Source organism: Gopherus flavomarginatus, chromosome 2 (assembly GCF_025201925.1).
Source record: "Gopherus flavomarginatus isolate rGopFla2 chromosome 2, rGopFla2.mat.asm, whole genome shotgun sequence".
Lineage (NCBI taxonomy): Eukaryota > Metazoa > Chordata > Testudines > Testudinidae > Gopherus > Gopherus flavomarginatus.
In genome coordinates, this window is record NC_066618.1 from 105,156,618 (window position 1) to 105,183,954 (window position 27,337).

A 27,337-nucleotide genomic window follows, 5' to 3' on the forward strand; every position below is an offset into this window, starting at 1 on the left:
GTCATTTTCATGAAAGAGTCATGGGTGAGAGTTTCTGCAGATGCAGAAAGTTAAAGATTTGCAAAGCACAAGACGTTCTCCAGACCTTGAGAAGTCTGACTTTGCACACATACAGAACCCTCCCCAGCTAACTGGTCACTGGAGAGAGAAAACCCATTTTCAATAATATCAACACCTTTACAATTTTTTTTTGTTCCCCTCCCAGAAATCACTTACATATTTCCAAGTTCTTCATTTTCTGTGGTCATAATTCTGACCAGAATATTCATTCCATTGGATGGAAATCCAAAGCCTTGTATTACCAGTAAATCGGAATATTTTGCCTATTTATAAAGGTACTATAGGATACATTCTGGTCACAGATACAGAGGTTCAAATCTGGAGTACATGTTGACTTCAGTGGAATTACTCCAATTCATCGCTATGTAGTTGAGATCAGAACACTACCATGCATTTTTTGGATCCAGTTCAGCAAGAAAGTTAAGCATATACACAACCTTAAGCATGGGAGTAACTACACTGAAGTCAATGAGATTACTCATACGTTTATAGCTAAGCATATTTAAATACTTTACTGAGCTGGAACCCCAGACAGCATCCCCCTGTTTATGTGTCCTACTCCAGAAAGTGGTGACAGAAAAAGGATTTTTTTTAAAAAAAGAAGAACACATGTTTGTAAAAACCATAATTGTTGACAGGGAAGTGGAGGGGCACATGTAGTACCTGAAACTACCTTTAACTTTTTTTTTCTTCACTAGATTCTAGGTTGACATGGACAAAATCACCTTTTGTCCCTTATTATTTTTCAGTCTTCTGTTAAAATCACAGTAAGACACATCTTAATGAAGTAGCTGCTGATTTGTGTTAATGTGTCCTAAGAGGGAAATTACGCAGATAATCCATTAGGTTGGACACTTGGGCCCTGCACTTGCAATGAGCTCCTCTTGAGAGGATTCTCAGGGGGCTCATTGAAGGATTGGGGCCTGGATTATGGAGAAAAAAAACCAAACCCTCCTATTCTTGGTTTCTCAGGTATACATAATATTGCCCTCATTGTTATGTTCAGCCTCCCGCCCCTTGCCAATTCATTGTGACTATCTGCAGATCCACCATCACTTGTTGCTATAGATCCAAAACCCAAATCTGAACAGGCCCAAACTATGGGGTATTCTAAATCCAGATTTGAATGTGTGTCATAAACCCATATCTGCGAGCATTTAGGTGTAAGGACAGCAGCCAAAAGGCAGAATAAAGGGATTCTTGAAGATCAACATTCTTTCCTCAAGTGCAATTCTCTGAAATTGATCTACCTGAAACCAAAATTCCTAGGTTTATGTATTAGATTTTAAAGCCAGAAAGCGCTGTTAGATCACCTAGTCTCTCAACTCAAACCCAGCTTTCTCCATATGCAATTGTGCCAAGAGCTAGCAAAGAATCCATTTATATCCATCTTTTCATATAGGAATGAAACTCAGCCAAGGGAAAGTTAGACTAAATATCAGGAGATACACAGATCTTTTAGACTGGAATAGTCTCTCAAGGGAAAAGGTGGAAAATGTATGCTTTGGGTCACAAAACAGTTGATCATATGCTATGAAGTAAATCTTGTCTTGGCTAGATGGATGCTGAACAGAGGACCTAATAAAGGTTGCTCATCCTATCGCTAACACATAGATTTTATAGACTGGGATAGAGTACTTTATGGTTATATAATCCATCTCTCTAACTCAAGATATCCCAAAGGGCTTAGAGATAAATTAAACATGCATTAAAGTCACTGTGTATGCCGAACTGGCATTTGTAATTAGCAACATCATATATATGATTTGGGGCTTTTCTACATGTATAATCTGGCATAAAATAGGGTGTTACTGTAAAGTGGCTCAGCTGTCTCTGATTAACTCTCTGTATAGTTGCTCTTATTACCAAATAAGAGTACATCATTATCATTTATTTTAAACCACTTCCAAAGTGGATTAAGATAATTTGGAATAAGGGATTTAATTACACCATTAGAGAGTGTCCATACAGAGAGTTAATAATGAATAACTTCCCGGGTAGACAAACCCTTAGCCTTTGATTTGAGAACATATACAGAGTGCATTGTATAATCTTGCAGTTTTATCTTCTGTAAAAACCACTGACGCAATAAATCAGTTACTTCATGGGCCATTGGTTTTTAAAATCCTTACACTTAGAGATGCTGAGCCTTATGGATTTCATTTTCTGAAACCACTGATGGTTTTGCTCAGTCAAATCTAAACATTCAGACCTTGAGTTCTTGCCTTGTTTAGGAAATAGTACTATATGGAATAAAGCATTGACTTCCTAATAAAGTGGCTTCCAGTATGATTAACATTTCTCAAACTTGTGCATATAGTGTGTTACCGGTTTGTGCCACAAGGCAATACACTGGTAAAATCAGAATGAAGTTGGTTATTCTCTATATAACCCAGTGGCCTATGTCCAGGCATTGAGGTTCATATGATAAGTAGTACTACTGCTAAATCTGAAACTCTTCAAGGACCTAGAATGTGGGAGGCACTTTAGTATAAGACTAAAAAAATTAATATTTTCTGTTAGGAAAAAAAAGTGGTGGAGGGGAAGACTTAAAAAAGTGAGAAATAGAAAAAAAATGTTCATCTCATTTCAAAGATTTCATTGAAAAATGAAAACATTCCTGAAATACACTAGCAGTGCTGGGGGCCTGGGGTGAATTTACAGTGGGATAATTATACTTGGTTGTGACACACACACTGCCACCATGTAGGTACAATGAAACAAGTTTGGAAGAGATGACAACCATTTTTTCTTGTTTTCTTTTCTTTTCTTGTTTTCCTCCATTTTTCAGCATAACTGCCTCATTTTTAGAAACTTGTGAGTAAGTGAAAAATGGATTTTTTGCATCATTTACTATAATTATACTTAGTATACATACAGTATATATTGTGTGTAGCGGGTGTTCTATATTGTATGTCTGCAGAAACCAAAGGCTTTTTATCCAGCACCCTTCTTCACTCCCTTACCCCAAAATACAACAGAACACTGATCAAACCACTCTTTGAAAGTAAAATGAAAGAAGTAGTTCCTTGCTGCCAAATTTCAAGCTAAAGAAAATGTTAAGGCTGAGTGAAAAAACTTTCCAGAATGTTTTTTATAATGGAAATACTATTATAAACATAACCATACTGAATATTATTATAATGACGGGAAAGTTGGTAGTAATGGTTTGTTTTGTCTCCATGAAATGGTTCTTGCTTGAAGCAAACTCTTGCTTAACATAAAAACCCAAGAGGCTGAGTAAAACTAATTTAATTACCTACCCACTTATGCCTCACTGTCAATTTTCTCATTCTCTTTCTACAAGAGTGCAAAAATGTATGATTGTCTTTATTTTTAAATCACCATCTAGAAGGCACAATTAATTATGTGGAATCAGAATGAATTACTTACCATAATATCTCCCTTCAGTAGCTGGGCTGGCTCAATAGCAATGCAGATTCTGCTTTGATTTTCTGGCCCTACACTGCTTAACAGGAAAGAGAAGAAAAGGGGAGATGTTTAAATAATAGTTGTGCTTTTAAACAATAAACTCATGAAAAAAATGGTTTAACTTTTGTAACTGAAAGGATGGAGAACTACATTCACGTAGAGATGAAAATAACTAAGACTTACTATATTCCTGATGTATGAACTGGCTGCATAGCCTGGTAGATCTTTAGAAAGGGGCGACAAACTGCAAAAATAGCAAAGAGAATCATGTATTCTTTGTTAATTCTCTGTAATTTTTTTTTAAATACACATTTAGTGAGTTTCCTGAACATATAACAGATACACTGGACCACATTCAGACCTGGTGTAGGTGGATGCAAAGGCTAGAGGTGATTGACATTTTGTTGAAAAAATAATTAAGGAAAAATGGATTTTTGACAGATGTGACATTTTACTTCTTTTGAAAGTTTTCAGGCCATTTTTCAAAATGGAATAAAAAACCCCAACTCATTTCATTCTGAAAAAAGTCTCTCTTGTTTTTTCAATCTTTCCACCTTTTTTTCCCAATGGAAAAATAGCCAGGAGAGGAGAAAGCGGGAAGAAAGTTTGAAAATGAGAGAAAGTAGCACTTTGCTCACTTTTTAAATTCTAATCCCCTATCGTCTACTGGGGAAATAAATAAATAAATAGGAGAAAGTGGGGAACGACCAAAAGAGAAAACAAAAATAAATTTAAATGAAACATTTTGTTTTGGATTTTTTTCCACTGAAAAAGTTCCTGAAAATTTGACTGAAATTAACTATCATTTACTTTTTAATCATATTTTTGCAAAACTCATAATATAAAAAACATTGTGGCCAGTCTAAAGGGCAATGAAGTCAATGAAGCTGCACTTACTTAAGTGCAGATTTAAGTATCACCCACTAGTGGATCTTGTATATCTAGTGTAAATGATTAAAGATCTAGAAAACATGACCTATGAGTGAAGATTGAAAAAATTGGGTTTGTTTAATCTGGAAAAGAGAAGCCAGAGAGGGGACATGATAACAGTTTTCTAATATGTAAAAAGATTGTTACAAGTAGGAGGAAGAAAAATTGTTCCCCTTAACCTCTGAGGATAGGACAAGAAGCAATGGGCTTAAATTGCAGCAAGGGAGGTTTAGATTGGACATTAGGAAAAACTTCCTAGCTGTCAGGGTGGCTAAGCACTGGAATAAATTGCCTAGGGAGGTTGTGGAATCTCCATCATTGAAGATTTTTAAGAGCAGGTTAGACAAACATCTTTCAGGAATGGTCTAGATAATTAGTCCTGCAACAAGTGCAGGGGACTGGACTAGATGACCTCTCGAGGTCCCTTCTAGTTCTCTGATTCTACGTAGTGACGTCAGTGGCCTGCTACTTTTTCTCCTGAGCCTCCTTGCTGGAGTGTAAGCTCTAGAGTGCTTTTTAAGATTTAGAACAGCAGATTCAGCAAAATGCTCTTGCTGACCCATGTCACCGCCCAGAACAGCAGATCCGAGCAGACTGTAGAAACAGGCTTTGAGGCCACCTCCTCGGGAGGCCCAGTAGTGGAGTATGAGGAAGAAGACCATTCTAAATAGGCAGAGGTAACTCTTACACTGGAGTGGGATAGCAGGACTGAGACTTTCCCACGTAAGGGGAACATAGCTGTTCAGATGTCAGGGAGATGATGGCAGGACTTGCACAGGAAGTCCCTCAGCCCACTGGAAGTAAGGTGAGAAGGAGGTGCTAACTCTGCATTTAGCAGAACTAGAGAGTTGTGCTCCTCCACTCTCACTCTGAGCTGGTCTACACTACAGGAGGAAATCGATCTTAGATACGCAACTTCAGCTACGTGAATAACGTAGCTGAAGTCGAATATCTAAGATCGGATTACTCACCCGTCCTCACCGCGCGGGATCGATGTCCGCGGCTCCCCCTGTCGATTCCGCAACTCCGTTGGGGTTGGTGGAGTTCCGGAATCGATATAAGTGCGCTCAGGGATCGATATATTGCGTCTAGATGAGACAAGATATATCGATCCCCGAGCAATCGATTTTAACCCACCGATACGGCAGGTAGTCTAGACGTAGCCTCAGACACTAGCCCTTGCCTAGATGTTCTGTTGGGTTTTTCTCATCCCTTGGTTTGCAAGAATAGTTTGAGGCAAGGAGTTGTTCCTTAATGGAAATTCCCCAAACCTCAAGAAAGGTCTGAGATTGTTTTGAGGGGAAGTTTTAGGGAGTTCTTCTCTGAACTGTAGTGGTTTGCCCATCCTGATAAGAGAGCAGTGAAACAAAAGGAGCAAGGCTTGAAAATGGCAAGTGAAATAATATACCTCCTCCAGCATCAAAGCTTGGGATGCCATGAAGGATGACAAAGTGCAGGAAGAGTGGAGTCGTGTTCATTTTCACAGATCCAGACAGAAGGCCACTTAAGAAGTGCACATATCTGAAAAGATAATGCAACACAATCAGCCAAGAAGGAAAAGATTGTTTTCATAATCCCAAGGAAAATGATCTTCTCATCATTATGAATATAACTAATACATGGAGACATATAATTGCTTCATTTAGCCTTAGAGTTTAAGAGGAATAGAACGGTCTGCATCAAAATGTGAAGAGAAGTTTCTGTTTATCAAGTTTTTCAATTATTGGCAAGGATGTTGCTCTAATGGGTAAAATTTGCACTAAAAATATTTATTGGAGAATATTCCACCTCAGAGCTTTGAAAAGGAGATGAGTGGGTGACTCAGGAGGTTGGTAAAGGTCACTTCAGCCCAGTACATATTAACCGTGACTCAAGTTGCTACCAGTCAACAGCATTCTGGTAGTCAAAGTGAAATGAGTCCAGCTCAATTTCTAGTGAACTGGTTTGCATATCAATAAAGCCACTAGAGTAGGTGCCCTTTTTGTAAGTGTGCACACATACCACAAGTTGTTTCATTCCCCCTAAACACCCTAAGATAGTTTCCCTATCCCTCTTGCACTAATACACAAATGGCTGGCAGGACCAACATCTGACATTCAAGTAAAGCCAGTTTGTGCTTAGAACATTGGAGGAATTGTTCAAGAACAATTACCCTTGTGGTGATATGAACCTCTTCATAAGAAAGTAAAGGTCAATGAGACTGAGGGTTATTTGCTCTGTAATTGCCTTTCCCACTTAGGGAAGTTTAAATTTATAACTGCATTTCTCCCCCACATAAGTTTTTCATTCTGTACTCTATATCCCTTCCCTTCTTTTAAATACCCAGCTAATTTCCCCAAGATCAGCCCTATTTGTAAGAAATAAAATATACACATCCCATAAGTGGAATAAGATTAAAAAAATAACAGTCCCTCTTGTACAAAAGACAAGGAAGGGCAAGGTACATTCTTCCCTTTTCATTTTGCTACTGATTTCTCTAATTTCAGTCTCCTTTTCGCCCCAAGTGGTATAAAATTAGTTTATTATTGCTCTTAAAAATAAAATATATATCATTATAAAAACAACTAACACACCTCATGCTGCAAATTAAGCGGCAGCAAGATGGGCAATATCACAGTTGTAGTGATTCCCCCTGACAGTGATACTTCTATTGCCCTGAGTCTGGAGTTGTGGGGGTTATTTCTTTATTGGATTTGTTTTAAATATAAGTAGCAAGGGTTGCTTTAACACATGACCTTAGAAAAGGTCAATGTTGCTTCTTGTTTTCCCCCTCTAGGCTCTCTGGCAGTATTTGTTCAGTCAGCAGCACAAGCACAAGTTATTATAGCTGTCTGGCTGCAAGAACTGGAGTAAGACATTACTGCACTGATGGCACAAATTTTAACCCTTTTTCTTTCTCCCACCAGGAGTATGTCTATACTGTAACCACAGGTGTGATTGCAGCCTGAGTAGGCATAACCATGCTAGTTTAAATCTAGCTAGCCCAACCTATGGCCTGTACAACCTATGCCAAAGTCCAAACCACGGTGTCTTCACTGCCACTTTAGCCGCACTAGCTAGATTAAAAGTATCGCAGCCATGCCTATCCTGAGCTGGAATCACACTGGAGTACAGACATACCTGTTGTCTCCTTAATGACCGCAAAAGTTTATCCTCTTCTCTAATTTAAGTCCTGTTCCTCCAGCCAATGCATTCATTACTGTGTTTATAGCTGATTATTCAGCTGTTTACTTGATATTTATTATTATTATTATTATTATTATTATTATTATTATTGGTGACTAAACAATGAAGCTTAAACACACACTCACACACACACACACACACTTCAACTTTCACATATAGAAGGCTCAAAGCTGCAGTTCCTATTCAGGCAAAACTTCAGTTGAAGCCACTGAGAATTTTGCCCAAGTCCTGCAGGACTGGAACCCAAAGTGAGATTTCTCAGATTTTTGAGCCATGTGGCAGGTAGAAGATGAGTGTGTATTTTCATATTTTAAGATTCACCTAGCTTATATATTCATAATCAATTGAATGTCAGTAAGGATCTGGACACCTCAATGTCCAGTAATAATAATAGTAGGTAAGCAAGCTAAAATGGGGTTATTTAATTACATACTTTAGAGGATCAGCTGGGATCAAGTAGGATTGTAAAATTAACCAGGGGCATTATGGAGTTGTTTCACTTTCCTCCGCAATAACAAGCATTGGCCATTGCCAGAGGCACAAGCGGCTAGATTTAGATTATGGCATATCCTACATTTGTATGTTCTGTGTGCAAGAGGCAGACTGAGTACTGCAATCTGACAGTTTCAGAGTAGCAGCCGTGTTAGTTTAAGAACAGGAGTACTGGTGGCACCTGAGAGACTAACACATTTATTGAGCATAAGCTTTCGTGGGCTCAGATAAATTTCTTAGTTTCAAAGTGGGCTGTAGCTTATGCTCAAATAAATGTGTTAGTCTCTAAGGTGCCACAAGTACTCCTGTTCTTTTTGAGTACTTCAATGTTGTACAAATCAGTAGTAAAAAACAAAGAAGCTAATTCCACCACTCAGGAGGTGAATTAGTGCCTCCCAGAGGCCCTTGGAGAAACTAAACAAATATTGCAAAAGAGCATGTCAGACCAAACCCTGCATCATACAGGTATTTTATTTTGGTTTTAGGGCTCGCACACTGTCCGTGCAAGCCAGCAGCTACTGAAACTTCCTGTCAGCATGGCTGTAACAACTGCCATAAGGCACAGGTCACAGATTCTGTTGTGAGGCCTGTTGGTTCTCATGGAAACTTATTTGCAGAAGGGAGAGACTTACAAGTCAGAGCTGTTCATACTGCAGAAGGCATCCTGATGGGAGCATTGAGACTGTCTCATTCTTTTGCTCCCACGGTGCATGCCTCTGTGTCCTGCAGGTGCCATTTACAAGTGTCACATTTTAATAATGCAAGGTTTATTTCTAGACCTGAAGCCGAATGGATAACAAGCTCCCCAGGCTACATTTTTTTTAAAGTTTATTTAAAGACTCATGGGACTGTTATTTTTCATGTCAACAACAGCTGGTTAGGTCACTGGATAGGTCCATCAAGCCACTGGGAAAGCCTTTCCCAATCAGAAACAGAGCTAATTTCCTGACCTTCATTATTACTATATGACTTTGTTCTTTTTAGTTACTGAGGAAGCCTTTTTTTCTTTAAGAAAGTGCTAAAATTGTTACATATCTGTTGATGAAAGGGAAGGGTAATCAGAGATACCAAATCAAGTCCCTGTGTAGATATTTTACATATCCAAATGAAGATTGGTGCATGGGAGTATAACAATTACCTAGTAGGCATTTTCCAGCTGATCCCTTCTTTTCTGGTACTGAAACATCCACTAGTTTAATACTAAATTGCACAGAAGTCCACACACATACCTCAAGACCATTTCACATCCAAAAACTTCAACTATCTGCTCTAAGTAATGTCTCACCCTCACTTATAGAATAGACAGAGTATATGATAGTGTAGTGTGATATAAAGATTTTATTGTCATGACTCAGATGGCCATCCCAAACAATGTCAATAAAACCTTTATATCACACCACACCATCATGCACTCACTAAAATGTCATATGAGACAGAAAAACTAGTTTACATTTCTTTTCCAGAGGTATTGGGACTGCTTTGTTGCCTAGACATAATGCAGTACAAATACTTATAGATAAAACCTTTGTACCATATCAAAATATTATCTAAGTGTACATAAGTACACCCAAACAGAGAGAGAGAGAGAGAGAGAGAGATAGAAGAGAGAGAGCGCAAGCGAGCGATCTCCTTCAAGGAAGATTTCTACAAAGTAGAGTGTTGAAGTAGGAGAACCTCAGGGAAATGTCCTCCATTGTATAGTGAGGAGAAACTATGGCATTTGCTTATTTAGTAATATAAATTAGATACAAGTTAAATACCTTTTTTGGGATGGCTGCATTAAAGTTGAAACTTTATCATCGAAGAATTTCTTCATAGCAAATCTGTCTAGAGCCTGATCAGCACTATCAAAACAAAGAATTAGATACCATGTTATTCCATTTGGGGTTGGTTGAGGATCCACAGGTGGATCCACCCACCTTTGGAACAGTTTCTTGGAGAAACCCCTTCAGTGTGCCAGACCCAAAAGGAGTTTCATTCTTCCTCCAGGGTCAGCCACGTGGACTCATCACCTCCTTAGACTGAACCTCGGGGGATCCTGCTCTCCTGCTTCACACCTGGGATAGACTCCTAGTAGAGACTTGTATGCTCCTCGGGGATTAATGCACCTCACCAAGCATTTGCAGTCAAACAGTGTTGTCAAAACAGTAGGGTTTATTAGTCAACCACAGCACAATACAAGAAGTCCTTAGTTTAGCACAGAGAACTGAAGGTTAAGGCATAGCCCCAAGTCCATTCTGGTTAGCCCAGAGCCCAGCCAAGCTGTAGTGAACCCCATTGTTCAAGCTCTGTCTGTCTTTTGGTCTGACCTCCTTCCTCAGATTCCAGGTGAGATCCCCAACTTCTTCCAGCAGCCAACTCTTACCCTCTCCAGTCCTTTGTTCTCAAGCTAGGGAATTGTGCTGAGCTTCCCTCCTGAGACATGGAGAAATCCATCTCCCTCTGGGCCACTGATTGCTAGGAGTCTATATGCTGGTGTTTAGATTTGCCATTGTCTTTTTGGATTCTCTACTGATATCGGGTCAGCCTCAGCCTGTCCTTTTCCAATGACTCCTTCAAGCTCAGACAGCTAGGTGACATTCATACTCTTAGCCTGCCCTGAGAGCAAACACTCATTTTCCACCCACAGGGTAATAATGCAACATACAGGGAAATCTGAGGCACACATAAGAATCATAAAAATCATTGCCAAAAATCCCCACTTCATCAAAAGATTATCTTGGAAATGCAGCGGTTTACAGCTTGAAATGTGCCAAACTCTAACAAAATGCCTTCAGTAATTGCCAATCCACTTGTCCACAGGTCAAGTTGGGATAGTTTTTCCACTGCCACCTTTTAATTCCACTCCAAAGGCAGTTTCCTCCCTGAGACAAAGCACCTACTTCTCATGTTTAATTATCAGGATTTTGCATTTCTTACACGAATATGCAACATTCGCAATGCAATGGATTTAGCCACGTCCAGGATTTAGCCATGCCCACAATGAACAATTTGCTACAATTTGCTTTTAGCCTCATCAGTACAGCTTTCTCTGTGGGCTGCATAGGAGGGTACCTGTATTCACTCTTTAATATTATGTCCCAAAACCTACAACAGCTAATACTGAAGAGAGAAAAAGAAAAAAATCCAAAACAACAGAGTTCTGACTGAACTAATGGACATGAAATTACTCTAAGGATTTACTCAGTCCTGGTTTCTTGCTATCTGGTTTACCAGAGGAGAGTGTGCTACAGAAACAGAACAATCAGGCCTTGGGAAAGAAGCGCTTTGTGCCAGTCAACCATGAACCCCCGTAGATGATTATGGAGCAACAATGGTAGGCTGTGAAAGAAGTTTGGTTTTATTTTTGTTTAAGATGAGAGTGTCTCTAATGTGGATATTGGGCATATGGGAAGAGAAGGCAGAAGAGCACAGAAAAAATGGGGTCCTCAAGTATCAGACAGAAAACCATGATGATCCCAGCCCCAAAATGAGGGAGACCGTTCCTAATTATTTGATCCCCAGTATCAAGTTGTGCTCCTTTTGCTGTATATGAGACAAAACATAATCATCATATGAGAGTAAATGGATCTGGTAACTGATGCTAATTAACATCCATGTATAAGATCTGAAATAACTAGACTCCACAGAACCACAAGTTAAAATCCCATCAGAGTTGGCTTAGCCCTGTCGAGTCTTCACAGAAGACTTTAAAAACTAAGGAAACCCCCATTTGCCTTCAATGGATGTTGGATCAGGTCCCTTCTCTTCATTTATATTAAAGATCCCATGTCAGGACTACGCAAAATTTTCACCTCCTTCCATACTCCCTGCCACTGGGTACTAATTGATTTGTAGCCCTCCACCAAGGAGGTGATTGCATTTCACTGCTGCTCCATGTGCATAGTGCCAAATGCTTTGGGGTCACAGATATTAAATTACATTATATTAGTGTGCATACACACACAAATCACCATTTATGGCATAAAAACAATGAGGAGTCCAGTGGCACCTTAAAGACTAACAGATTTATTTTGGCACAAGCTTTCGTGGGTAAAAAACCTCACTTCTTCAGATGCATGGAGTGAAAATTACAGATACAGGCATAAATATAATGACATATGAAGAGAAGGGAGTTATCTTACAAGTGGAGTGTTACAGTATTAACAAGGCCAGATTTTATGGCATATTATAAGACAACCTGATTAACACTGAATTCTCTTTTTATTCTTTGTTAAAGGCTGTACATATTGTTCCACCAAGTTTTAAGCAGAATTTCTATTCCTTTCATTACAGAGATCTGCTTAAAAACTGATGGTGCAATACGGACCAAGTGATTTAGAGGCTTGTGGAAGAAATCTGTTCCATCCATGGCTATCTACTGTTGAATCACCTACATGATCATTTAAAAAAATGACTAGTTGCTGTGCTCTCTCCACTACATGCCACTTATTTAAAGTGATAGATAAATACACATGCAATTGTCCTTCACATTTCAAATTCATCTTAATTGGCAAGACAGATGTTCCATGTGTTTTGCATTATACATCCTCACTAGTCACGCCACCAGGGATATGAGCATCAAATTCTCATTTTGCAAAGGATTATTTATCCTTATCTGGAAGAACAAAGCTTAACATCTATTAAAGAGAGCATAGTTTACCCCAATTAAATATGGCTGCATGTAATCTTTCCTGAATTAAAAAACTGGGCATTCACGACCCAGACAACAAAGGCATGGCAATCATACAGGTGTTGTCACAGAACTTTTTTTGTTTTCATTTAGACAAACACTTCAGGAAAATTATGGATAATGCTTCTTCCCCCAGCTGAGGCATATTCTGGGGTCTGGGCAGGGTGGTGGTGGTGGTGAGGGGGCTCGGTCATAGATGTAATTTGACTTCTATTTTGGGTGTGCAGGGGCCAGCAGGGCTTGAGCCAGCTCTGCATGGTGAGGTCCATGGAGGGAGTGCCACCTCCATCCCCCAATTCACCTCAGCACGCCACCTGCCTGTCTGGGTTGTGGCAGGTGTGTGTTCAACCAAAAATTATAACTCAAAGATGGGGGACTCAGCTCACAAAGTTTGAAAACAGCTCAGGGTGCAAGGAGGAGGTAGCTGAGGCTGTGTGCGGGCAAGGGGGTAGCTCAGGATGCAGGGAGAGGATAACTTAGTGCAGGGATGTGGGTAGCTCAGGATGCAGGGAGAGAGGTAGCTAGGGGCTGTGTGCCAGGATGGCTCTCCTGTGGTCCCTGTTCCCCGAGGGCTCTGCCAGCCATGAGGCCAAGGCCCCCACCCAGACGGCTCTTACCAGCTGTGGGAACAAAAGGGGGTGGGAGCTGAAAAGCAACTTCAACCCCCTGCACCAGCAGGACATGAGGGAACGCCACTACTGCCTGCTCCCTGGCATCATCCAGAGCAGCAGTTGTCCTGTATTGCCCGGCTCTGTCTTCCCACCTCTGACCTGGCCAGGGGGCAGGTAGAGAAGGAGGTGGAAGGGGTGTATGTGGAGTTGCTACAGTGTAGTTTTGAGGGGGGGGGACAACACCCTCGTGCCTCCAAACTCTGCCCATGGACTCAGTGCTTCTGCTTTATGGAGAGAACCAGGGCTCGGGGTTTCAACCCCACAGATCCTGGCTTAGCCTCGTGGGAAATGCTGGGGCTCAGGCTTTGGGTTTTAGCTGTGGGGCTCCCTGACCCCCTGTTGAGAACTGCTGCTCTAATTTGTTTCCTGAAACACCATTTAAAGAGTAAATAATGCTAAATTGTCACCCCAAATATCAACAGCATCAAATTACTATTGTATAGCAGTAAACAGACCCAGTGAGTAGAGAAATAAAAAACTAGCATATTTGTTTTATGAGTAAAATCAGAACAAAATAAAAAAAAAGGAAAACCCCCCCAAAAACATTCCTCCGAATATACCATTTGTCACCAGTGCTGAGGATTTCTCACACAGCGTGGACCTGTTGACATATATACAATATTGACAACCTAGAGATGACTGGGGACTTCCTAGACCTCTTTCCCTCCCCCTAATTAAATATACAAGAAGCAAGATTTGTATGGGAGTTGCCATGTATTCTAAAATTCATAGGAAAGTTTCCAGTCTCAGATCCTGCAACTGAGTTGGAAGAATCCTGAATTTACTTTGGGGAGAAAGCAACATCAACTGTCATGCCAGGATATCACACCATTGAATCAAGATGCCATGTTGTTGTGTCAGGACACTGTGGTTTCTTGAGCAGATGTCATAATAATTTGGTGTAATATCACAACACAGAGATCAGAACACAGCACTGCAGTATCCTCATGACAACTCTTTTGTCTCACAGGATTAAGATAAGTGAAGTGTTGGTAATCCTTGTCCTGAAGATTAGTGACTCCAGAAACAACTGCATTACTTCATTTTCTAAAGTATACCATTGTACACAATGTAACTAGTGGCATTTCCTAGTCATGCTGGGTTATTTACCTGGGGACCAAGTTAATGGGAAATATATTAGGTGAAATCATGGCTCCAGTGGAGCCAATGCGAGTTTTTCCATTGACTTCAAGGGAGTCAGGATTTCACCCATTTTCCACAAATTGAACAGATAACTTGCAGTGCCGGGGCTAGATTCTAATCTTTGCCAGACTGATTTAAATCCAAAATAGCATCACTGAGATTCTGCTCGAGTTATGGTCTCTGTGAATTACTTTTATAAATTTAAAGACAAGAATCTGGCCAATTTTGATTGAAAGGCAGAAGTAGAAAATGATATGTGTGTTCTATCCTTTAGACAGTATTTACAAAAATGTCATTATGTTTTTTTTTAACAGACAACCAGAATTTCACAAATACCAAGCTCACACTGCAAATCAGTGGCAGAACCAGGAATAGAATCCAGGATTCTTGACTCTCAGTCCTTTGCTCGGGTAGATGCATGTTCCTTCTTAATGAGATGTGGTTCTTGAGACAACCTCTTTATTAAGATGTGCTCTGCACTTTGAAAGAGTTTGGGGATCCCTACTCTGGTGTGAATATTAGGTCCAGGTTCTGATAGCTTTATTCATAGTGAGTAGCACCTATTCCAGAAGTAACTCCAGTAAGAGGAAAGATAGTCCAGAGCTTAGAATGCCAGCCAGGCCTCTGGGAATCCTGCTTTACCACAAACATTCTGTGTAACCCTGGGAAAGACATTTAGTCTCTCTGTGCCTCAGTTTCCTATCTGTAAAATAGGGATAATAGCACTTTCCTACCTCACAGAGTTGATGTCATGATAAATCCATTAAAGACTGTGAGATGCTCAGATATTACACTAATGGCAGCCATATAAGTCTGTAATATGGACAGGCAGATTCAAATGGGGATTACTCATGGAGTAAGGTACTACTTAAATGAGTAAAAGTGGAAGAATCTGGTCCTAGTCCAAAGAAATGCCATTAATTTTTTTAGAATTTATAAAAGGAAGGCTTGTAACAGATTCTCATCCATCATGAATAATTTTGAGACACTTCAGCACCATCTGATTGAAACTGGAATGGGTGACAATTGGGCAACCATCGGTTACTGAAATGAAGGGGAACTTTTAGGGTTTGCACCCAGCCTTTAATTCATTTGCATTGTTCATCTCTTACCTGGCAGAAACATTGGTGAAGTGCATATATGATGATATCACTACTCCTATCCTTCCTTTTCCACCCTGCAGGGAAAAAAAAGAAACCATAGTTTCTATTATTTAGTATTTACACAGTACCATATGTGGGACTTGGCTGAAAGAAAAAAAACACATCAGTTCCGTCCATTGTGAACATGATGGAATGCTGCTTCACTCAGGTTCTATGCTAAGTTACAAACAACAATATTTGCATATTACTTTGGCAGTTCTGGTGACTACAGGAGCTCAGGTCTGTCCTTTGTTGCAGTGGTGGAGGATAATGATGGCCAGTGGCTTTCAAAGACCTTTTAGTTGCAAGCTGGTTGACTTGCCACATTGAAGATACCGAGTGAGACTTGGGTGTTGGGTACCCCACTCCTACTGAAACTCAGTGAGCATTGGTACCCAAACTGCTCTGGTGCTCTTTAAAAGTCCCACTCAGCTCCTGATTGACCAGGAGCACGTTAAGAGTAGAGAGCCCAGATAAGTGGTGGGCCAGCCAAGGAGGACTTTTTTATTTTTATTTTTTTGAAATTCAGGATTTTTTATATTTACTTTGAAATCAGAAATTAGTGGATTCATTTTTTTTCCAGTTTTACCCTAAAAAAAAAGATTCCTGAACTAAAACCCACAAATCAGTTGTTTTATTTCCCTTTCTTTTTTACTACCTCTTACATAGAATGCATTTGTTATATATGGTATTTTTGTGTGTATACCAGGACAAAGCTATAAATTAAAATAAAGAAAACTATGAACAGCAGCAATAACATTCTACAACTTTTTGTTTTGGGCTCATCCAAGACAAGCCTGGACAACTTTGAAATTTCTGGCATAATGTGCTATAAACTATGAATTCTGACAAGTATCAGCAATTTTTTTTCTGACACCTGTGATTTATAATAACTACCGCTTAGTCTTTATGGAGTATTTTCATAATGTATCGAAATCTTATTAAATAGTTTACATGACATATGTACAGTACAAATTACTGATCAGTCATTCTGGCTAGTTTTAACATGCTTCCAGATTATTCAGCGAACACATTTTGGCTACATCCAGGAAGGATGGTGGTGGGAAGCTTTTAAGATCCCAGGGAAGAAATTCATCAACAGTTATTTTAGAGGAATTTATAACAAATATTCATTGGGACATTTTGCTTTTTACTTCTGCTGTAGCTGTGTTCAGAAAAGTATCTATGTAAAAATGAGTCCAGCATAGTGAAGATATCATTTCCTGTGTCTCTTCCTCACCATGGTGCTGCCATCAGACAGCCCTGTCTGGAGCACCCTTCTGCAGCAGGCTGCAGCACGACATGTGTCTGCCTCGGTTTCCCTTTCAGGTAACCCAAGGACTCCCCATAAGGCTCTCTTGCCTCAATAATATCCTTCTTTGGGGCTAGTTTACTACAAAAACATTGTGCAAATAATCCAAAACAGTCTATTTATCACCCCAGTGCATGTAGTCCTTAAAATCTCATGACATGATTCTCTCCATACCGCAACTAGGCTCCTGATCAGTCCTCTTCAGATCCTCTGTCAGGACAGCCACCCCAGCCCTCTGAGCTGGAGTTTAACCCCAATCATCACAACAGGAACTCCTACTGCTGAGAGATCACCTTCACCAGGGGAGCATCACTCTATTCCCCAGCCTGATCACTGTTCAAGCCAGTAGGCAATCCTCCTCTGCCGCTGTTGCAGCCGCTGCCTTCGGTCCTCCAGCCCTGGCTTGCTGGCTTGGAGCAGACAGCTGTTAAACCACTCTTGCTCTCCTGCCTTTAGCCTTCCCCTATGAAGCACCTTCAGGCTCTGGCAGCGCTCATCTCCTGCCAATCTCTGCCTCCCTGGCAGCCTCAATTCATCACATCTCACGTTCTCAGATTCTGGTCCTTCATAGGCTCCAAGTACTGTCCCGTCCACTTGTCCTGGCACAGGGGAGCTAGACCTACTTCATTTACTGGAGCAGCCCACCCTGTTACAGGCCCCATTTAAGGCTCTAATCCTGCAAATGACAGGAAATCAATGGGACTCCACACAGTCACAAAGTTTGCCCATATGCTATCAACTACAGGACTGGGAGGAAATATCAGTGTGAGTTTTCCAATGATTTCAATTGAAGCAAGATCAGGTCCCATATCTGATTAATTTACTGTCAATAAATACCAGCACTGCAAAGCCAGTAAGACTCTAGATGTATTTGCCTCGAGTGCCATCAACAAACCTGCCAACTCACTTCTGATCTCAGGATTCTTTACTTTATCTTTATTTCTCTTCTCAGTGAAAAAATACTGAGAAGGGGAAACATTACACAACAGTAATAGCACATTAGAGTATTACAATTATTCAGCTGTAGGACCTGTCAGAGCCTGGGCAGTCCTGAGTGCCCTACTTTCTCACCGGCTACAATGGCAGTATGGGACAGATTCACAAAAAAATGTAAGTGTTGAGATACTGAGTGTCAAGACATCTAACTTTTAGGAGCCCAGAAAATCAATTGGATTCACAAAGCCTGAGTTAGGAGCTCAGGCTCCCTATACAATGAATGAGGAGAGATGGGTGCCACAGAATGGGATTCACAGAAGCCAACATGCTGGGCAGTTCTCAGCCTAAATTAGCCAATAGGAGATGCCGAAAAGAGGGGTGTGTGCTAAGCCCTGCCCCCTCAATGAGTTCCATGCCTAAATCCAAGCTATAGGCAGATGCCTCGTTCTTCCTGGAATTCTTAGCTGTGAACTTTCTCTGGGTGTGCACAAATTTAGGCACCAAGCAAGTTTAGTTCACCTTTCAGCAGAAGCTAAGTGAAGTTTTGTGAATGTCATTGGGGCCTGATTCTGGGATTTAGGCACCTAAAGTGGCAGTTAGGTGCCTAATTCCTTTTGTGAATTTATCTGCATGTCTATACAATATTATTCTAGTCCAAATGGAACAAATAATGTTATCCATTGTAATCACCGTATGATATATTCAACAACAAAGTGCCCACTTTTCAACTTGGACATCTAAACTAAGTGCATTAATCCCAGAGATGGAGAATCAGATGTGCATTTAGGCGACCAAATGCCCACTTTAGGCAACTAAGTAGAGATTTGGACATCTAATGTTTGTGCTCTTAGTGCCTTGATTCAATTGACTAAAGGTGATTCTCTGAGGTGCTGTGTGCCCTCAGAGTCCACTAAACTAAATGAATGTCATATACTATCAGAGGATCCTCAAAAGTTTGACAAGGAGATGGACTAAATACACTCGACAGTAGTGTTCAGCTTTGATGTACATACCTCACTACATATTACTTCTAAGCACACAAGCCTGGATTTATCAGGCCAGAGCATTGGGTGGTCTAACTCAGCATAGTTAATGGCTTTAGGCCCCTTCATATCAGCTAAGCATCTAGCTCATTATCTTTTCAATATTAAAATGTCTGCAAAACTGTTAACTATAACTTTTGTTATGATAAAGTATAAAAACTGAACGTCATAAATACACTCACTACGTTGCACACTTACTCTGCAATGGATCACCACCACATGCTGAGGGTCGCTGTTCAACCATGATTCCATAGCCTTGCAGATGCTGCACATCTTATCAAGGGGAGGTGCATGAAGGTCAGGCCAACCCACATCCATAATCTGGAATCAAGCAAAACCACTTCATTTTCCATTTACAGGGTACTCTTTAACATTATCTTATGCCAAAATGTACTATGATGGTAAAGGTTTCTTCTATTTTATAACAGAAAAATCTGTGTTTCACAGACCCATGGTGATACTTTATTATTTAAAATGTATTTTTGTCATATAAGCAAAACATCTTTACAGACCTCCCAAAACAGCAGGGGGAGGAGAGATAAATAATAATAATTATTATTATTATTAGCATACATGAGCTTTCCATGCAAATATTAACAAATCTTATTCAACACTACAGCTGACTGAGATTTTTTTTCCAAAATGTATTTTGATTAATCAAAACAAACTCTGTGTAGGAAAGGGTTGGCTTTGTGAAATTTCCCATTTAAAAAAATAAAACAATTGTCAAAATGTCCCACTTCAACATTTTCTAAACAAAAGTTCTGGAGTTTTTTTGGTTTAAAATTAGTTTTCATTTAGAAATTCATGTTCATAGTAAAAAAATAAAATAAAATAAAAGGTCAAAATACAAGTCTTTAGAAATTATTGAAACAAAATGTTTTGATTGATCCAAATTTTTTTTTTTTTTGGTGGTGGAGGGGAGAGGAAGAGGGAGATGGTTTGTGAAAATGTCAGACTTTTCATCTTGATTTAGGATAAGAAAAAATTTCAAAATCTTAAAATTTCCTGGGATAGGAAAACTGTTTCCTTCTCAGCTCTATTAATAACCTGTATTTCCTGCCTTTAAAGGAACTAGTTTTCTTTTGGTCAACTTCTCATCATTATCTGTGTATTTATCTTGTTCAAATTCCAAAAATAGTAAGCCAACTAAATCCTATGCATTCATTAACATGTGATAAAAACTGCCTGTGTGTTAAAAGATCAGACTTCAAATGTCTTAACTATGTTTTCTCAGCAGTAATCTGAACCCCTGCTAGGTCCAAACAATGTTGCTGCTGTGACTGTAGGTCTGTGATGATATGGGCCAAGGATGGCTGCTGAAAGTTGAAAGTTTGGCTGTTGAACCTGCCATAGTTCTTAAACATGGGAATGAGCTCAAGTCTCAGACATATATTCACCCCTTTACACCTACCATCTCACCCCAAAGAAAATGAGGATAAAAATGGGGGGTGGGGGCTATGAAGAAGAACAAAGAAAATGCCAACAATGTTTGTTCTCCTAATTACATTGCCATTGTTCACAGATGCAATTGTGAAGAGAAGAAGGCAAATCCACAAAACATGAGGTTATGTTGAACTGTGAGTTCATCATTTTCAGTACATTAAGGTTTACATAGCAAAGGAGCATTATATGGCCATAAATATTCCATGGGCACACACATAATGTAGACCTGACATTAAAACCACAGAAATCAATGGGAATCTTTTCAATGACTTCAATGGACTTTGAATCAAGGTCTTATGTGCAAAGTCAAAGAAAACAATGGAAACAACTTTGTAAAACATAGCCCTGAAATGCAAGAAGTCACAACACTCAAAATTAAAGGGGAGGAGTCTTTGGTTTTCTAAACTCTTCCTAAAATTGTCATTTCATTGTGTACATCAAAGCTTGTATAGTTTGAAAGCTCATGGCAGCCCATTTATGCTGTAATTAAGTCTAGCAAGTGAGGTACGTTATGATCGAAACCAGTACCTTTGGGTTAAGCTTGGTAAGGTCATATCTTTTTTCAGAAAGGTTTAACACCTGTTCAAGAAGAAAAAAAGAAAAGATAAAGTATGAGATCTTGATGTTTAATTTCTTTTGTGGTAAATCACTGCATCCAAAATACGTTATAAGAAAGTTAAATGACGGGGAGGGCCTTCAGATTTTTCATTCACTTAAGATAACCAAATTATTAGAAACAGTGATTCCTGATTCATGTCTAGTTTTCAAATAATGGCAATTTCTTAAACATTTTATTATTTCTGCCTTTGAAACATCCTTGTTGCATCAGCCTGTCAAAATCTATTAGTGTTTATAAAAACTTATTGTCATGAGACTGTACCAGACCACTGTACGTGAATTTGAAAACATCACTGAGGTTGCTGAGGGATAGTTACTAAAATCTACTTATGTTTGGAATTTTGTGATATCAGGTGATTTCACTGAGCTGACAAAGGAGGGCACACAAAAAAGTTAGACACTTCACAGAAATTTAGAAGTGTCATTTTTGAGCTCTTTTAATTTTAAAAAAGTACTTTATTTTTTAAACCATTTTATGGATACAAAGTAGGGCCAAAATCAGCCTTAACTAAGGAGACGCTATCAGCTCTCCATAATAATTACAGATGTGCAGAGCTGGGACTAAAACCCCGGTCTTTGATCTCCAAGACACAAGCCTCTGCTATTTGAGCTAAAGAAAGAGGGCTGTAACTGTTAACTATAGAAGATCCTTTCGTGTTCTTTCCAATATGCAACAACTGAATAGAGGACAACTTGCTCATGCAAACATACAATACTCCATCCTGGCCCCCATTGACATTAATGGCCAAAAATTCCCATTGGCACTAATGACAGCAGAATGGTGCCAATAACTCATAAAGAAATCAAAGGGAGGAGGATTGGGCTCAAAACTACTTTGCTTACATTTCTACAGGCTCTGTTACCATCTGTCTTGGATGGTTTAGACACAACAAATCCTGCATCTTGGCAGGGGGGGTAGATTAGATGACTTTTGTGGTCTCTTTTAACTCTATGATTCTATGATACAAGAATGTGCTTACGCATGTGTTTAACTTTAAGCGTGTTAGTGCCCTCCATGACTTCACTGGGACTATTCACACGCTTAAGTGTTTTGCTGGATTGGTGCCATAGCTTGAATGCAAATTTTCAAGGATATTAAACAATATAGAAAATTTGAAGGGGTTCAAAAAAGCCATTTTTGAAACAGAGGGAGACAAAGAAATCTTAGACAAAAGTGGTAATTTTATAATGGACTATAACTGCAAAATGGGTTGCCAAATTTTCTTCAGACTTTGCAAATACATTTTCCTTTATTTCCAGAGGAAATCTGGCAATTTTCCAACCAAACCAATATATTTCCAAAGCCAAAGTTATAGTAAACCTAAACCAATGGGTAATTGTTGGCAAACTTAGCTATGGAGAGGTTATGGCCCTTTCCTAACACAAAATGGAATTAGTATAAATGTAACAGTGGGATTTTTTGGGGGGATGTGAACACATCTAATAAGAGTTAGATGGCTGGACCAAGACCACCAGACTATTTCACATATACCAAAATACAGCATCACATGACAATGACAGTTGATCTAGGCTGACTTTGAAACATTGACTTAGGTGAAATGCTTTTCAAAGCATTACAATTTTGTGCCAGAGAGACCCCTGGTTGTCTTACAGGAAAGTTGATGTGACCAAAGGTTCAGAATTGGTAGTACTGAAAGCACAGCCTGAGTCCAATCATTGCTATACAGTGCAGTTGGGATAAATAAATGTGGTGTGAGTGAATGAATGCAGAGGGCTGGTGTTCTTGGGATGGACTAACAATGCAAGCTAGCTGCTGCAGTAATTTTACCCTCCTGAAGTTGTGGATTTATTCTAATAGTTTACACATGTCAACTAAAAATAACTTCAATTAACAGCAGAGATTTTGGCCATGATTTATAAGCACAAAGAGAGAGACAGTGATACCACAGGGTTTAAATGTGCTAAGCAGAAAACACACACAGCATGAGAGAATAACAGTTTTGGTCATCATAAAAGAGTGTGCATGTGGAACCCATTAGAGGTTTGTCCGGGACCTTACATTTCTTAATAGAAAATAAGTAATAGGGAAAAATGCATCTAAATCAAGTCAATGAAAGAGACAAAAACACACTAACAGCAACCTTTATGTGCTGTTTCACAATCAATAGTGGAGACAATCAAGGGGCGGAAGGTCAGAGATCATCAGAACCCAAGTTGCAGCTGCTAGAAAAATGCATTCCATGGTGAGGCATCTGGATCCTGTAGGAATGAGTTTTACCCAGTGAGAATTATCCCTACACTCTTTCTGTTGCAAATGAACATGATGTTCAATGAGTATACAGCCTTGCCGTCAACAAGAAGGTAGCTTGCATCTGTTTCCTTGTCTGACTGAATGAAGAATGCTGGGCAGCTGTCACTTGCACTGGTGTAACTGTGAACTAGATAGGCTTTGGTGGAGTTACATCCAATTTACATTGGTGTAAGTGAGCCTATATTGGGCTCTGTTACTAAGGATATGAGATCAGCCATCGTACAGCAAATAGGGGTAAAACTGAATTACACATAGCATATCCAAACAGGATTAATCTGCACTTACCAGGTAATTATCTCCATGTTTGGATTTGAGCATTCGGGTTACATCTTGCAGGTTGTGCACATACGTTTCCTCTGAACAGCTGGCAGGGAAGGATACAGCAATGATTCGCTCAGTGATGTAAGTCAGGTCAAGTTCATAGCCTTCCTCCATAATGTGATCAAAGTCTGCACTTCTGCGAAAAATCCGATGTGGCAGTTTGAGGAGCAGGGGAGAAGGGTGAGTGTGACAAGAAAATAGGAAGTTAATTAGCAGAAATTTTATCCTGGACTCATACTAGGGAATCAGTCAGTATTTATAGTTCCTGATATTTTCATAGAAATTGCGGTTCATAAACAGCTTATAAAACAAAATTTATTCAGGTCTTTAAGCAACTGGCAGCTGGCCAAAAGAGAGTTCATTACTGTGTCACCTATAAAATCCCAGGCCTATATATGCAGTGTTATGGAAAGGTAGAAGAATGAATACAACTGAAATTGTTCTATTCCCAACAGGAGAAAATCCAGTTGTTACAGACATACAGAGACTCGTGGCTGCAATAATCTCTCGCTCTTTCTTTGGGGCATCACAAACACTGTCTTTAAGTGATCTCTAAAATCACTCATGTATACAACATGATTAAATCTGCCCTAAGTTACACAGATATGAGTTTAGAAACTGCTTTACCTTCAAGAGAGTAAATGAAGTCAGAATTAGGTTTAGTTTTTCCAGTAGTTTGGCCTACAAGTACTTCTTCTCTGTCATAAACCACTCATAGGAAACGATCCACATGTTTCTAATGAACAGAGTTAGGGGCACCCTTTTTGAATGCCATGTCCAAACAGGCTACAGAAAAAGCACCGAAATTACAGCACACGTTGTTTTGTTCTTTCTATTTATTTACTTTGAACATGGACCAGAAAGAACCATAGTAAAGAGTATGTAAAACGGTTAAAATAGCCTTTCCTTCTCCTCACTGCTTTGGCCCAGGTTAATCGTGAAAAGGGTTGTTGCCATATAATGGCTAGTTAGCAGCTGCAGCTAAATGATACTTAGGACTTGTTTAGAGATTTATATCTTCAACACATTGCAAATACATGAAACCTCTTCACATGCTCATGAAGAATAGAGATGAATATCATTAACCCTATTTTACCTATAGACTTGCTCAAGGTCACACTGCAAGTCATGAGGAAGAAGCAGGACTAGAAATCAGGAGTTCCTAGCTCCCGACCAGTATTCAGCCCAAGTGAACAGGTGCCCACACTATTAAACCTACCACCACAACAGGGCACCCTTCTTGGGGGAAGGGATAGCTCAGTGGCTTGAGCATTAGCCTTTTAAACCCAAGCTTGTGAGTTCAATCCCTGAGGGGGCCACTTAGGGCTCTGGGGCAAATATTGGTCCTGCTAGTGAAGGCAGGGGGCTGGACTCAATGACCTTTCAAGGTCCCTTTCAGTTCTAGGAGATTTGTATATTGCCAATTATTTATTTTATTTTTTTCTTGGCAGTATTTCAGTTGATAAGCTTTCTGGAACAGCTCTTCTTAGGCCTGTAAAGTGCCTAGCACATTTTAAGTGCTCCTGTGATGCAAATAATAGGCTGAGTATTTGCTGGGCATGGAAAGTGAACTCTCTCTTACCCCTCAGGGTGGGTCTCTTTACTGGATTGGATTGAGGCACACTAGCAGAGTGGGATATAATCTTGGACTGCAGACCTATGAGCAATCTGGCCTGGATAAACAACTTCTGTGCTGTCAGTCTGTCAACTTTCATGAGTCCCAACTTTATTTTTGGTGAAAGACATTCCTGTGCAAAGGCCCAGGACAAAGTCTATGCAGAACTTAACTCCCACTTGGGCCCTCTGTAAAGGGTGAATTTTACCCTTAAAGAAAACAATCTGCCTTTAGATCTGTGTAATTAAAGTTGCATTGAAGAAGCAGCATGAAAGATAAATGAGAATAATACGGTGCTTAGGGTGACTTGTGACCGTTTTACCTGTAGGAAAATACTTAGCTTATCTGGTATTTTGCATATGTCCAGTAAAAGATCACTCTACAATCTTAACAAGAAAATGTTATGGCCTATGCCTTTCATAGACAACAACTGGAATGTCTTTAAATATGACTTTAACCTGCCAAAGATGCAATGCATAGGAGCAATTAAAAACAGCACAACAGTTTTGTGCGATAATACAGCAAAACCATTAAAGAAATACTTACTGTGATACTTTGTCACAACAGAAAGATGAGCTTTTTGAAAAACTGCCAGAAGTCTGAAACAAACAAACCAACAGAATGATCGGTTTAGTAATTTCCGTGGTACAACAAAATCAACATGGCTACCTTTTAATTTCACAAAATGAAGTTTTCCACTATGAAAAAAATTAGAAAGTTATTTTGTAATAAATAAATCTCACTTGCGAATGGGAAATCCCATTGAAATTATATGCAATTCAGGTGCTTAGTAGCCTTAAGATCCTTTCAAAATGCCAGCACAAATGGCTAAGTGCATCTCGTATGGTTTCAACCAAAATGATACTTAAACTATTATGAGGTCCTCAAAAATGGTACAGAATCACCATGCTCCTCCTACTTTCCCAGCAATGATTTACAAGAGGACTCCAAATACATTCCTCCTATAGAAGCAAAATGAATTTATTCCTGTTTTGGATGCCTTCATTTTCATTACAGAACATGGCGTTCAATGACAGGCACAGAGGAAGGTGAATTTAATCACAAGAGTTGCATAGTGTTAATGCATCTATCTTTAGAGATCTGCCTGGGCAACTCAACCACAAATTCACACAGTACTCCTCCATCACCAAAATGGTAAACTACAGTAATAATGAGATCAAACAATGCTGCCTCCCACTTTCTAGTTCATTGCCAAAATATGTCATGTCATAATATGATTTGAAGCCTGTTATGACCATAATTTCAAACATAACGGAAATGTACTATGTACTAAACATTACCAGGGCATGTCATAATCCTTACACAAACCCTTATTACTTCACACAAGTTGCTCCTCCGCTGAAAATGAAGGCTTGTTTGCCTTACACATTCAGAATCTCTGGTAGGGCTTAAATTGTTGCAGAAAAATTAGAGGAGTTTAAAGACTTGAAGTTTAGATTTCTATTTCTGGGGTGCTAGAGCCAGAGTTTTGGTACGAGCCCACTGAATGCAAAGATATTTCCTTGTTATCAATTGTTTCATGGAAGGGATGATATGAGCAAGAGGAATATGTTATGAATAACTCCATTACAATTGTTACATATATGTACTATGTATAAATTAATTTAAAATAAAGTGGTCTTAATCAAATTTGCTTTGCAGGAAAATCCACACCTTGAGAGCTGGCCCCTTCATTTGTAATAATATAACAGTTATACTGACTAGGTTCTAAAGTGTCAAATTTTACTTCTAAGTTAAAAATGATTTGTTAACATACAATAATTATGAAATAAGAATATATGGAACAGTTCAGACTTTGTCCTGCCCTTATATGCATGTGAGCTTGGGATAAAGCATATGAATCACTAATAAATATGTATAGAGCAGGGGTTTCTCACCCATCTCCTGCCTTTGATTTGCATGTATAGTACAGAAGTGTGCACTATAAACCTGTGTGTCAGGATACAGGCTGGAATTCAGACCACCTGAGCCAATATAACTTTTGTATGCCCAGTACTCGTGAATAGATTGATTTATGCTAGGATA

At 39.4% G+C, this 27,337-nt stretch overlaps 1 protein-coding gene across 6 annotated transcripts in view; it reads right to left on the minus strand.

The window, feature by feature from the left end:
- The window catches only part of TNS3 (tensin 3), a 413,597-nt gene that overhangs the window by 149,004 nt on the left and 237,256 nt on the right, over positions 1–27,337 (minus strand). For 4 of the 6 annotated variants that reach the window (XM_050937640.1, XM_050937639.1, XM_050937643.1 and 1 more), the window contains 9 exons: positions 25,838–25,890; positions 23,641–23,812; positions 20,994–21,044; positions 19,218–19,340; positions 15,699–15,763; positions 9,861–9,944; positions 5,831–5,943; positions 3,676–3,736; positions 3,454–3,529 (listed from right to left, as the gene is read on the minus strand). In XM_050937640.1, the coding sequence (XP_050793597.1) occupies positions 3,454–3,529; positions 3,676–3,736; positions 5,831–5,943; positions 9,861–9,944; positions 15,699–15,763; positions 19,218–19,340; positions 20,994–21,044; positions 23,641–23,812; positions 25,838–25,890 (798 nt within the window). The remainder of the gene's footprint in view (positions 1–3,453; positions 3,530–3,675; positions 3,737–5,830; positions 5,944–9,860; positions 9,945–15,698; positions 15,764–19,217; positions 19,341–20,993; positions 21,045–23,640; positions 23,813–25,837; positions 25,891–27,337) is intronic. The other 2 variants (XM_050937638.1, XM_050937637.1) reach the window with 2 other exon arrangements.